This window comes from Habropoda laboriosa, unplaced genomic scaffold, assembly GCF_001263275.1.
Source record: "Habropoda laboriosa isolate 0110345459 unplaced genomic scaffold, ASM126327v1 scaffold186, whole genome shotgun sequence".
In the NCBI taxonomy this organism is placed as follows: domain Eukaryota; kingdom Metazoa; phylum Arthropoda; class Insecta; order Hymenoptera; family Apidae; genus Habropoda; species Habropoda laboriosa.
The window spans coordinates 1155588-1168657 of record NW_017100427.1 but is presented as its reverse complement, the minus strand read 5'-3'; the positions used below and the strand labels follow the sequence as shown (position 1 = coordinate 1168657).

Genomic DNA, 13070 nt, shown 5'->3' with positions numbered 1-13070 from the left:
CAGGCAAACCGTCGTCGTCCCCCGCACTGAATCGCGACTTTTCACCGAATAACTGGCACGAATCCAGCGGAAGCGTTTGCATGATTCGCGATCGGAAGTGCTACACGGCTTAGATTTACACGCATTTCCGTCTAGCGGTGCAGCCGGCCGTAAATAAGCCGCGGGAGTAACAAAAATCGTATTTACAACGAGCCACGGTGAAATACGACGTTCCTGATCAAAAAGGTTTTGCAGTGCGACGAACATTCTCGGTTGCACCGTCGCGGGTCCTTTAAATGGTGGTTGCGCTTGCGGAAACTGAGCGTATTTTGCTAGATGCAAGGCGCTTTTAAATTTAGGTTACATGTTTAACATGGAATTATTTGCTCGAAGAATTTGTTGCTTGTGTATTTATCGTCGTGTCTGGAATGGGTACTGAGTGGAGATCAATTTTTGGATCGAGATCGAGACGCTGGACGTGAAAGGGTTAACACACACTCGAGATATAAAGGAAAAATAAAGTTTGTATTTTCTTCGTCACTATTTATATCTTGATATATTGACGGGTCGTGGATTATGAATTTTTTTGCTTAATTAATGGCAGCTTTCTTTTTTATACACCTTATTCAATGAAACCGACAATACTGGTCTTTGTTATACTGCATGACCCATATACTGGGCCATCGATCTCGAACGTGTTAAATCGTGGAATCAATTTTTAGCTTTACTTCTCTGAATATCGTTGATTTCGTGTCTCCATTGTTACCTTTTATGGATATCAAGAATTAGCCTGATTGGACTTGAAAATTGTTAGCGGTTGTAGCCGATAGTCGAGTGTAATTCAAGCAAAGATAGTAATTTTCCTACATTGAATAAATTATTCCTTCTGTCGATGTTTTCATAATGAAAGGTACTAAACAATTTTACTTTATAAACAATGAAATTCTTCGATTTCATTTTTATTTCTTTCGCTGTTTACGATTTTCATGGAATTGTGTACTAAAGTAAATAAATAAACTGAGTACAGTAAAATAATTTTAACGGAATAACGACGTAAATATTTATCGCGAGAGGAGATAACCTTAAACAGAGAATTGTTCAAAGCGGTAACTAAAAATCGTGCTTGCACGATTTCCGAAAGTTAGTGTAATCGCGACAATGAGGGACAGCAAAGGATCCCTCTTAATGGGCGCGTTTGAACGGTAAGCGGCGTTGCTCGTGAAAAGCGGTGTTTTGCATTTAAAACACGCTCGAAAGAGACGAGACGCGAGGCGGGTATTTCGAGAAATCGTAATAAAGAAATTCTTCCCGGCTGTTTTCCGGCTCTTCTTTTTATCGAGAAACTTGCCGGGCCTCTGTCTTGGAACACGAGCAAGACCGAAGAGGACAGCGAACGGAAGAGTTTTTTTAAGAGGCACGAAACAATCTCAAAGAGGCCACACCGCCTTCAAATCCACGCGTTCTCGTGAAAATACATCGTCCCGCCTAATTAATGTAATCACTGACCTCGTAAAGTGTGTATAGCGTCGTGCCAGGCATGCTAGCCAAGCTAGGGGGACCACGATTAAAAATTTATGCAACATCACTTTTACGTGATACTCGCTTGTGAATTTTCGCCGGTTTATATTACGGGTAAAATCACATGGTGATTATGTAGGGAGGCGAGATGAAAGTTAGAGCAGAAATAGCGATACCCATTCTTCCTCAGATTTTTTGATCTCGAAATTATCAATTCAGACAGAGAATAATTGTTTAAGACGATGGGAGAAACTAGCCTGAGACGTCTGAAAGAGTGAAATTTGGGAATTTTTTTCACAGGTAATTACTAAATGAAAAGTTTCATTTTTTTGCAGGGGATATAAATATAATTTTCAGCATTTGTCTCCAATTTTTTAAAAACAAAAATGTTGTCTATGAAAAAAATTCCCAAAGTTTCACCCTGAACTTCAAGAGCCGCCTTTGGGAATTTTTTTCACAGCTAACTATCGAATGAAAACATTCGTTTTTTCCAGAGGATATAAATATAGTTTTCAGCTGTCTCCTCCAATTTTTTAAAAATAAAAATATCACCTATTCAAAAAAATTCCCAAAGTTTCGGCTATTTTTAGGTGCTTCAAGATGGCGCCGCGCCTTAAGTAAAGGTATATTTTAAATTTGAAGCGAAGTCGGATCTAACTGTAATACAGAAACGTCTAAGTGTTTCCTAATGCTACGTTTGACGCAAGCCCATCCAGAAACCCGACACAGATTCATCTCGTAGTATTTAAAGATACTTTGACGCACATGATTTTGTATCTTTCAAATGTGACTGGGTGGGCGGCGGATGGCTAAGTGTCCTCTCCTTTCGACAAAAATGGTTCTCGGCACCTACGTTTAATACATTAACATTTTTTCCCTTCTTCTCCATTTTTGTGCGTGTAAAATCGTAATATACGCTTTTCTGTTCTTTCCTTAAATTTCGTAAAGTGCACGCTGCTGTCTGTTCCGTAGCGACACAATGCACAGATTGTTCGGCGAACACGAGAAAAGATAAAGAACAACCTCTTGAACGAGCACTTTATCACGTTGCATCCGAAGATGCTTTGATGACACGTGGTTAGACACGCATGCGCCCGTTTCCTTGTTCTCGCTTGATAAAACAGAAATAAAAAGAGAAAAAGAAGAAAAGAGAGAGAGAGAACGAGAGGGAGAAAAAAAAAAAGAATTGTCCGTGCCATTTCTGACGATGCCAAAGCTATGTGAAATCCTCTCTATTGTCAGAACTATATACTGTAGCTTCAATGACCTTAATCGCGAACAGTGGCAAAACAGTGATTATTCCGAGATGGAAAATGTTGCTTGTATCGTCATTCTAGCTCTCGTGTATTTTTTTTTCCTTTTTTTTCTTTTTTTATTAGCGATTGCGATACTCTCGCGTCGTTTTATCCAACTATTTTAACGTTCCCGCGAATTCTTTCTTGTTTTTTTTTCCCCCATCGATTTGCGCCGTCGTCGCGGAACGAAAAGCTCCTTCGTTTATAAATTCGATGCTATTATCGCGAAGCAGAGACATCGATCGAAATTTCTGTATCAATTACTTCGAATTTTCCATTTGAATATTTATCAGGCAACGTGGCCGATTTGAAATGGTATCGATGAAAACTGTACTATTCGGTGGAATTATAACGAAGAAAAACTGGAACGTTTGCACTGATACGATGCAGAGAGCAATTCTGCATACCGTTCTCGATAGACAATCATTCTATATAGAAAGAGAATGCTACGGTGCGTTATTCGTGGAAGTTTTTAATTTAGATTGAAAATACATCTGTTAAAGACTGTTTCTTCGATAGAATTGTAGTACAGCGAGAAGGAGTTTTCTTCAAATGGTAACCGATCGATTTATATTCCTCTATCGACGTACAAATAGCCCCGCAGAGAATTTAAACGATTCTGCCAATGGTAAACTTTGAATGCACATTTAGGAATACACAGGGTGTTCGGAAATATATATATATAATGTAGCTCGTGAAAATTAAAATATAGAATGAAAGCTGAACGACAATAAAATAAGACTGTAAATAATGGGCAGTGCTTGATAAAAATGAGGAATGTTGAAATAGTTGGATAAAACGACGTAAAAGCGTCGCAATCGCTAATAAAAACACACGAGAACGACAGATTTACGATTTGTAATAAAGCGCTTTGAATTTCATTTAAAATTTTATTCATTACACTTACACATTCGTATACTTCTTTTCTCCTCACAAAAACAAAAATTCATAAATAGCTAAACAAGAAAACATTAGCTTCGATGGCATCTGTCAATCAGTGGTCGAACATAACCTTTTAGCAATTTATATTTTTTCTAACCTATAACGTTGCACGTTCTATTTACAAACGTAATTATCCAGAAATGCATGAAATCGTAACGGTCCTCTGTGCACTGAGACACCCTATATAATTGGGAAGTTGGAGAATTGGTGTCTCGTGGTACAATGTTATCGAACGTGAACGATAACGGTCAATCCACGTTGCAAAGTGGGCGCGTGCAAGTCCTCGGTGAAAGCTCGCGAGCTCAATGCCGCTCGCGCGTGCCGGCGACGTCACGCAACGACAGATTTACAATTAAAGAAAGTTCAGGGAGACGGTGCGCGCTATGGCTCGCTACGATTCCCCTCCGCTTGGATCCTGCGCGCCGAGAGACAGACTCGACGGAATCGAATATTGCTGAAGTTAATCGCGCCTATAACGGTATACACTTGAACACCGAACGAACGAACGAATCAACGAACGGTCGTTCTTTGTAAACCGACCGAGGACTCATTTATTGCTTTCTTATTTTCATTCTCGTCGTTGCCCGCTCTCCTTTTCATGGTTCAGTTGAAGGTAATTCATTGACAACAATGCTCCACGACCAAGGTGTAAAAAAAGCAGGCTCGTTCAAACGATATCGTTCGACGGGAGAAAAATAATTGAGCTAATTGTAGGTTCGCGTGGACGTGAAACTATCGAAACTTGACCGTGGCTGGGGTGATAGCGATTATCGTTTTGTTCAATTCTCGCGAACATTTATGGCAGCGTTCGTAACACAACCGAGCAGTCGCGCGTTGTAACGCGATAGTAGCACCCGTTTACGAGATGTTATAAAGGCTTTAAGAGCGAACAGACGCGTTTAAATATTTGGAGTAGGCGCTGCCGAAAATATTAGATATTCTCGCGCTTGTTCGCATTTTTATATGTAAAATAGGTGGCGAATGAATGTACCGTTTGCCTTGCGCACCGATGAATAAAAATTTAATGTCCCTTTTGAATATTTCGTATAAAATATTCAGAAAAATGTAATTTGAAAAAAACGCAATGGTTCTAATAACGAAGTATTGAAAAATTACGCTACGCATTTTAATTATGGTATGATATCTGAAATATCAGAAACCGAACTGCGTTTAATTCTTGAAAACAAACACTTTACGATTGTCAGATATTAAATAAATGAAACAAATTGAGATATTAAAGCTATAAACTACTGTAATATTTAGTAGTTTTCATTATTTCATTTGTCATTTATCACTTCGTTGTAAAGGTTCTGTTTTTGTACTTTTTGTTTATACTTTTTCTTGTAAGGATCAATTTGACGCTGACACGAATATTATATAAATTACAAATGAATTGATACAAAAGGTGAAGAAAGTATAGTCTATTTAAAAAGTAATTCTTTGAAATATTTGAAAATTAGCAACAATGGGTAGCTAAAGGTCAATGGCGTTCGTTTGTTTATATGGTGAGCATTCCAATAGGTATGCCTGTTCATATGTCAAACAGCATTCACGTCTCTTAGGGCTGACCCTTAAATGCGAAAAATTTGAATTCTTTTTTTCCACATACCTGTCTTACAGCAGAATTCTCGGCGTTCTTCAAGTAATCCGCGTTCGGTGGAATATTCAATTAATTATACAGCACATTTTAACACACGCCGAAACACACTGTGCGCAGCAAGAGTCAACGAATGCACCACGAGCAGACTGACAGTTACCACGGGTTGTTCATTATTGGAAAATCTGTCTTGCAGGCTGCTCTTGCGCAGCCGGCGCGATACTACCGACTTTCTCCCCTCTACCAATAGACGCCATTTGTACCAACCTTCCTTCCCTCGAGCATTTGTATTGTTCATATCCGTATCGAAAAAGTGCAGAACCCCGACCCTACACAGAAAAATTCAATATTTGTGCCAAACATCACATATAAAATTAAACGTGAATTAAATGTTCGATATGAGCACCAATTTAATGATATATTAGTACATCTTTTATAAAAATATCATATATACGTATGTCTCCTTATAATAGTAATTATTGACATGGTTTCCTACTATAATCATACTTTTCTTTGAATATTTTTAGTAGTAAAGTTATATGTATATTATTAGCAAAAGTAAAGCTTACGTCAAGAATTAAAGTTTTAAAATTTGTAATCTTACAGTTATAGTTATAAGTATCGTAAAAACATAAATACTTTAAAATTACAGAGATTGTAAATTTGTCTGGACTTGAAAAAACAACATCGACAATTACGAGATGCGAAACTTATGATGCAGTAATCCCGTCTAGAAAGTGAGTAGTCTGTGGAAACAGACAACCTCACGGAGGTTGGCTGAATTTTCGCAAAGTGAATTTCACTTGAATATTAGGTATTATTTTCCTTGTTTTAGCTTTGGGTGATGAAAGATTTGTGTTGTAGCTAAGTCGCATATTCTAAAGTGGATTAATTCGGAATACATTATTTGGTGTTATTCACTATTCTTTAGAAAAATATACAGCGCTTCACAAAAATAAGATATCATGGCGGTACCCAATACCGGTGTAGGTAAGTATTTTATGTCTCTTTTATGGACTAAAGATGCGAACAGTAAGCAAATTCTATACCGTTCAAAAATCAGAGAATTTCGTAGAAAATTTAGAATTAATTGCATGTAAAATTTCATTATGAAAATTGTATCCACAAAATCTCGATAAAATACGAGATGAGACATATAATGTACGTTATCACGCACAGTAAACGTGTTTAAAACTAATCAATGGTTCATTCACAAACTCATAACCTGTATTTGTTTTAGCTTTTTTAATTAATAGCATTTTACTTATATATCTGTAGAAAATAATTTTAATTTTACATTTTTAGTTGTGCCTCGAAACTTTCGTTTACTAGAGGAATTAGAACAAGGTCAAAAAGGTGTAGGTGATGGTACAATCAGTTGGGGCTTGGAAAACGATGATGACATGACTCTTACACATTGGACTGGAATGATAATTGGACCACCTAGAGTAATTTAAATTAAATTTTTAATTCAACTTGGATGTATTAGTTTGAAATTTAAATTTAATGTGTTAATTTTATCATTCATAAGTATTTTTTTATTATTATACTTTATATAAACTTATATTACACAAATTGTAACATCTGGACAGATATGATTAAATGTATTGAAACTGAAATAGTGTTGAGGAAGCTTACAGTTTTAATTGTTATCAATGGGAAATGAATATTATATATTTACAAATGTTATTCATTACATTTATTATTTAAATATCATATAACACTTTTTCAGACACCATATGAAAATAGGATGTATAGTTTGAAAATTGACTGTGGTCAGAAGTATCCAGATGATGCTCCTAATGTAAGATTTTTAAGCAGGATTAATATGAATTGCATCAACAGCACTACTGGTGCAGTAAGTATTTGTTACTTATATAAATTGAATAACATAGAAATATATATTTCACATGTTATATTCTATAGGTTGATAACCGCAGTGTACCAGTACTTGCAAAATGGCAACGAGAATACACAATTAAAACAGTTCTACAAGAACTTCGTCGTTTGATGACATTGAAGGAAAATATGAAACTGTCTCAGCCTCCAGAGGGTAGCACTTTTTAGCCTAACCACATGTAAACTCAACACCTCTTCCTCTCTGTGGTAGCATGGGGCAAGATTCTATGAAGGTACCAAATAATATTAAGTGGGTGCCGAGTAAAGACATATACTAAGAAGTAACACCTGTATGAAAAGAAAAAGGTGATGATGACTATAAAAGTTGAATCAGTGTTTTCAGTTTACCGAAATATTTACTTACAAAATTCATAAAACATTTATTATTACTTATCATTTCTTAACCTTAGAACACATTTCACATATATGTAAAATTATTATTTTAGTTTTAATACTTTATTTTAAAAATATGCACACACATTTAATTTAAGAAAATGCTGTTTCAGCTTTTTAAGTTAATACAATCTAAAGCAAAAGTCATATTTTGATTCTTAAAACTGGAAACGCAGACTGTGTAATAAAAGTAATAATCAGTAAGAACAACTTATGCCTTCAAAGTTTTTTAAATGAAAAAAAGGATTGCCTGAATAAGAATTAGTTAACATTTCAGTTTGTGCATAAGTGCCATTTCATGATTTGTGGAGGTGTCTCAGTAACTACTATTGTAGACAATTCTAAATTTTAATAATTTATATTTCTGTGTGCTCATTTTTACCAAGCCTTTACTTTTCCTCTGTTAGTTGTTATTAAGATTTTAGCGAATAGCAGGTTGTTGAGATCAATATTTGATGTAATAATGTGCCTTTTTGTGCAAGTAGCATAAAAGTGTGCATGTATCGAGCGTGTTTGGTTGAGACATCATCCAAGAACGGCCTCTTATTCTATATAAAAAAGAAAAGTGTCTTTTAATTGATAAACAAATTATGTTACAATTGAAACATACAAACTGTAGTAATTTGATTTATAATAACATATATGGTAAATGGTATAGTGTTGCATCAATGAATACATCAATGTATGAAGCATTAGATTAAAAATATTTAATTCTCCATTCCACTATTTATATATTAGAAATGTATCTTAAGTTTCTTTGGTCATCATAGTGCAGGCATAGTACGTTGTATTGTTTACTCTTTGATCCAAGCTTCATAATTGATGTATTAATGAAATCATACTTAATTTTTAATAAACATCCAAAGTACCATAAATAGCTTTCCAACCATTAAGAAATCAGGTTTGTAGTATTCGAGCAATTCTGTTATGAATTGTTATGAACTATACCGTTCCCATAAAGTTGTATACAAAGCGGAAAAAAAGTTTTTCATAATTATGTTACATTTTAGAAAAAGAGATATAATTATAAATTATTTCAAACATAATATAATTTTTTGAAATTTTGTTATCCAAATTGTAGTGATGTTTGTCCTTATATTTAAAGTAAATCCAAAACCAAAGTACGAGATTTTTAACACAAATTCACATTTATCGTGTAATATGAAATTCTCAACTACCTGAAACATTATACATACCTCCTCATCAGCTTCGCATTTCAGTATTACACTATAATTAATGTAATAGTGTAATCTAATTCATACTAATAAAAATATTAAATAATTATTACTTCATGTCGATAAAGTCAAGCTTAAGAATAAACAATTTTCTTTAGAAATTATCTTGACATTATTTTATTCCTTATAATGTTTATACTTGGGGACTTTTTTGGTTAAATAATGAGTGCTGCATTAAATAAGTTTAACGATTTATTTAAATCAGACGACATCATTGATTGTAGTTATATGTACAAGGCGATTGACGTGTTAAGCAAACGTCTATCAGTTTGCGTGCAGTTATCTTCCTTTAAATGCCGCAACAGTTAAACAAGGTATAAAACTACATTCCAGTACTGGAACCTAACATCGTCGAATCGTTTTATTTGAGCTAATGTAGCTTTAGATGCAAAACGTATTACGGTTTCTTTTGTGTTGGAGTAAACATCAGTTTGGTAGATTTTACGACTGACCACTTTTGCCTCTTCCAATATCCGAATAACAATGCCAATAAAGTTCCAATACCCACAACCTACAAATGCATAAAATTATATTAAATTTTTATTTAATAATAATTGCGTACGCGTGCACACAGGCACACAAATTACCTTTATTGTTAATTTTTTTCTTTCATCTAATTCGGGGTTTGATGTCCACATAAGAAATTCACAAACGTCCTTTGCTACTTGAGAGGCAGATGCAGGAGTACCATCTTCAAATTCTATCACTTCATCATAAATAATCTGAAACGTTACGCAATTAATTTAGAAATCTGTTTAAAAAAAAAATATCTTTAGTATTTAAAGTAACTTACTTGTGGCATACCCAAAGCACCACCAGGAAAGTAAGGGTTGAAATATTGACCCTCCTGAGACTTAATGCCAGCTGGTGGGTCACAATACCCAGTTAACAAGGAGAATACATAATTCTGAAATGTAAATTACATTTTAATTTTAACAAATTTCTAGAATACTAAAAAGTTATTCCAAACAATGTTAATAGTATGTACAATTAATATTTAATATAAAGAATTAACAAATATTAAGTTACCTCTCCATTATGATTTGCATTAACAATATAAGATAGATCTGGTGGATATGCACCATTATTAGCTGCTCTTGCAGCTTCCTCATTTGGATAAGGAGATGGAATTTGATCTGCTAGTTTTGCAGGTCGCATAAAGTAATTCCCTTGGTCATCTGGACCATCTTTTACCTGTATTAGTAAAACTTTTTCTTGATATGTTTTATTTATACTATAAAATTTTTTTATTAACAAATCTTATAGTAACTATCTTTTCATATATTTAACATGGCTTCAATAATTTAAAAGTACCTACTAGATTTTCTGCTGCTATAGCCTTTACTTCTTCTTCAGTGTGTGTAACACCCACAAGATTACGATATGCTACATATTGTAAACTGTGACAGGCTGAACATACATTTTTGTATACTTCCCAACCTCGTCGAAGACTAAATAGTGAAAAATAACATATGTATATTTCACAATAATTTTTATTATTTTTTAGTTACCTTCTATGGTCAAATGCACTAAGCAGTCCATCAAAACTCCATTTATAGTGTGGTGAATGGGCTACTTCTTCAAAAGCCTTGACAGATCGATCCAAGGCATAAATTAGTGCGCTGATACCTCCAGCTGTCACTCCCAAACATGCCAATAACTGTAAATATTTTAATCATACAAATATTTTAAGAACTGCTTATATAAGGCATACATATTACATATGTTTATATAATATATAATACGTATATGTGATAATTAAAGTAATTAAAACTTACTAGTATTTAATGAGTTATTATACATGTATTTATAGACTCTAAACCTTATTGGTTGTACATTAGGAATAGGAATGGGGGGGGCATCTTCAATTGATTAGAGAAATACACATACCACTTTTCTACCCCTAGACCATTGATTTGCAGTAGAAAAATTATGCACCTGCTAAATTAAAATTTGAATATTAGATCAAAAGTTTTCAATTTATAATAAAATATTTTTAGTTTAAATTTTATTCAAGTTTAATCAAATTTACAACATACATTAACATAATCAATACTATTATCTCTTAATATTGCAATAAAAGGATTATTTTAACACATGAGATATTAGTAACTGTTTTACATTAATTTTTTCATTATTTTTCTTATTTCATTGTATAAGATACACAATTATTGAAATAATCTAAAACTATAAACACTTTCAGTTATAAATTTGATTTTTTAAAACTATCCAGACAGTGTTCAGATCTGTTTGGCAATGGCAGCATCACAATTTTCTATACTGATAACTATTACATAACATTAAATAAAATGTCTCTAAAATCCTGTTAAATATATTATTCTGTTATAAAATATGATTAATTAGAACTGGAGGAATAATAGACAACACGTAATTAAAGTATCTTTGAAAAAAATGTCATAGCAGCCGACAAGTTGGATAGTTCATCAAGAACATCATATTAACGTTGGAACGACAATATTATAAAATTAACATCTCAGTAAAGAACCATATTTTGGAAACAGAGTAATTGATGCACTTAGAAGCATGCGATACTATTTAATTACATACCTGATTGTATAATGTTCCATAATTCGATTTCAAAAGACCAGATTTACAAACCCGACCCAATGAAGCCGCCATGTTGGCCAAAGGTACAATGTGCAAAGATTGTTAGTTAAATTAATATCTGTAAAAAAAAATATACACATTTCTGTCAGACAAAAATCCTTTGTATTTTTAAAATTTATGTATTATTACATACATATTTTTGCATACATTCACAGATTTCTTAAGCAGTAGAATCAAAAGTATAAGGTACTTACACAACTTTTAATACTAAGGCGACTTTAATCAAAGATACCAATACCGTAAAACTAACTTTTAAATGATTGTATTTATTCATAAATGTTTTTTTAAGTGTAATATTTCTGCTTACATAAACATTAACAAACGTATTATATCTTTTATTAGATTGCAAAACAGTAATGTTTCATTTGTACGTATATGTTATTTAAAGCTCAAATTTCAAATTTGTACAGTGTATAATATTCTATTATAAAATGCAGTTCATGTTAGTATGTTTCTTTCTTATTTCCTTATTTTTGTTAATAATTTATTTATATTCAATTTTGTAACATTTCAAACATATAAATCATTTCTGAATACGTGGGGTGTGGCGCATGCGCAATTTTTGTTGGTAGGCTTGGCAGTTGGCTGTCGACCATTGGTGTTAGCTGGTGGTTTCGTCAGATGGTATCGTGAATCCTGTAATATCACATCGATCACCGTACAGAAGAAAGAGATTCAAGATGAGCGGAGGAATGCCAGAATTGGGTTCGAAGATAAGTTTAATATCGAAGGCAGATATTCGTTACGAGGGCCGACTCTTTACTGTTGATCCTCAAGAATGTACGATTGCTCTGGCTAATGGTGAGTCTCAAATCAAGATGGATACCGAAATCAGTTTTGCCGCTGCTTCGTTTCCCGGTTATTTTGTTTTAATATCCGTCAGTCTTAATTATGGATTACGTTCTTATTTCTGCTTTGTATGCTTCGATAATGCATTGTTTCGAAAAATTTAACGATTCCTTTGTATTTATTGTATTTGAAAATGCTTTCGAAACAGTCGGTACTTGATTTGTCCGGTAAAGCTTTCATACAAAACAACCGGGGTCACCCTTCATTTATAACGGGTGTTTTATACAGTATTCGTAATTTGAATGTATATATGTTTTCAAAATCTATTTGGTTGCTTAACGTATTTGTAGCTCTAATTAATATATTAAATACTTATTTAATATTCTCTAGTTTATGACAATCTACGTTTAAATGCGAAGTAGTGAAGTGGAAGTATCAGATGTATGTCAGATAGTATTATTCAAATAAAGTTGTATATTTTCATTTCTCAGGGCACTTAAATGAGATAAATAATTAAAATTTTATAAAAACCATATATAACAACTACATATACTTTCGCAATTTTTTTTTCTTTATGTAGTTCTAATATGTTTGAGTTTTTTAAATATTTCAAGATAAAAATGAAATAAGTACAATTTGAAGTATAGGGAGCATATTTCATTGAAAGCTAAATATTTCTAGTAATAACACAATTCATAGCTGATACTGCTTGTGCAAAGTTAGGTTGTGTGAAAGCCTTTACTTACTTATGCCATTGTATGTAATGTTTGTGTTTGCCCTGTTTATATCTCTTGT

At 33.3% G+C, this 13070-nt stretch overlaps 3 protein-coding genes across 5 annotated transcripts in view; 2 read left to right on the top strand and 1 right to left on the bottom strand.

Moving 5' to 3' along the window:
- Positions 1 to 6089: 6089 nt before the first annotated feature.
- On the top strand, positions 6090 to 7594 carry LOC108575596 (ubiquitin-conjugating enzyme E2 variant 2). The gene is made up of 4 exons (XM_017938424.1): positions 6090 to 6321; positions 6637 to 6779; positions 7064 to 7189; positions 7258 to 7594. Exons 1-4 carry the CDS (start codon positions 6297 to 6299, stop codon positions 7396 to 7398), a joined length of 435 nt encoding a protein of 144 aa, XP_017793913.1. The 5' UTR covers positions 6090 to 6296; the 3' UTR covers positions 7399 to 7594.
- Positions 7595 to 9135: 1541 nt separating this feature from the next.
- On the bottom strand, positions 9136 to 11718 carry LOC108575588 (cytochrome c1-2, heme protein, mitochondrial). 2 transcript variants are annotated; one of them, XM_017938413.1, is made up of 9 exons: positions 11681 to 11718; positions 11427 to 11544; positions 10749 to 10799; positions 10370 to 10518; positions 10177 to 10309; positions 9888 to 10052; positions 9652 to 9765; positions 9446 to 9580; positions 9136 to 9369 (listed from the first exon to the last, which is right to left on the bottom strand). In XM_017938413.1, exons 2-9 carry the CDS (start codon positions 11496 to 11498, stop codon positions 9256 to 9258), a joined length of 933 nt encoding a protein of 310 aa, XP_017793902.1. In that variant the 5' UTR covers positions 11499 to 11544; positions 11681 to 11718; the 3' UTR covers positions 9136 to 9255. The 2 variants fall into 2 exon arrangements, with proteins under 2 accessions (XP_017793902.1, XP_017793903.1); XM_017938414.1 differs by having other exon boundaries at positions 10749 to 10796.
- Positions 11719 to 12079: 361 nt separating this feature from the next.
- LOC108575578 (protein LSM14 homolog B-A) overlaps positions 12080 to 13070 on the top strand; it is a 4303-nt gene continuing 3312 nt past the window's right edge. For both annotated transcript variants that reach the window (XM_017938403.1, XM_017938402.1), the window contains exon 1: positions 12080 to 12287. In XM_017938403.1, the coding sequence (XP_017793892.1) occupies positions 12167 to 12287 (121 nt within the window). In that variant the 5' untranslated portion in view covers positions 12080 to 12166. The remainder of the gene's footprint in view (positions 12288 to 13070) is intronic.

Excerpts from the sequence above, each read along its gene's own strand:
- LOC108575588 (XM_017938413.1), bottom strand. The coding sequence starts at position 11,498 with ATGGCGGCTTCATTGGGTCGGGTTTGTAAATCTGGTCTTTTGAAATCG. Across the intron at positions 10,800-11,426 it reads ATGGAACATTATACAATCAG|CAGGTGCATAATTTTTCTAC; the intron begins GTATGTAATTAA and ends ATTTTAATTTAG. Across the intron at positions 9,581-9,651 it reads GTGCTTTGGGTATGCCACAA|ATTATTTATGATGAAGTGAT; the intron begins GTAAGTTACTTT and ends GTAACGTTTCAG.
- LOC108575596 (XM_017938424.1), top strand. The coding sequence starts at position 6,297 with ATGGCGGTACCCAATACCGGTGTAG. Across the intron at positions 6,322-6,636 it reads GGTACCCAATACCGGTGTAG|TTGTGCCTCGAAACTTTCGT; the intron begins GTAAGTATTTTA and ends TTACATTTTTAG. Across the intron at positions 7,190-7,257 it reads TCAACAGCACTACTGGTGCA|GTTGATAACCGCAGTGTACC; the intron begins GTAAGTATTTGT and ends TATATTCTATAG.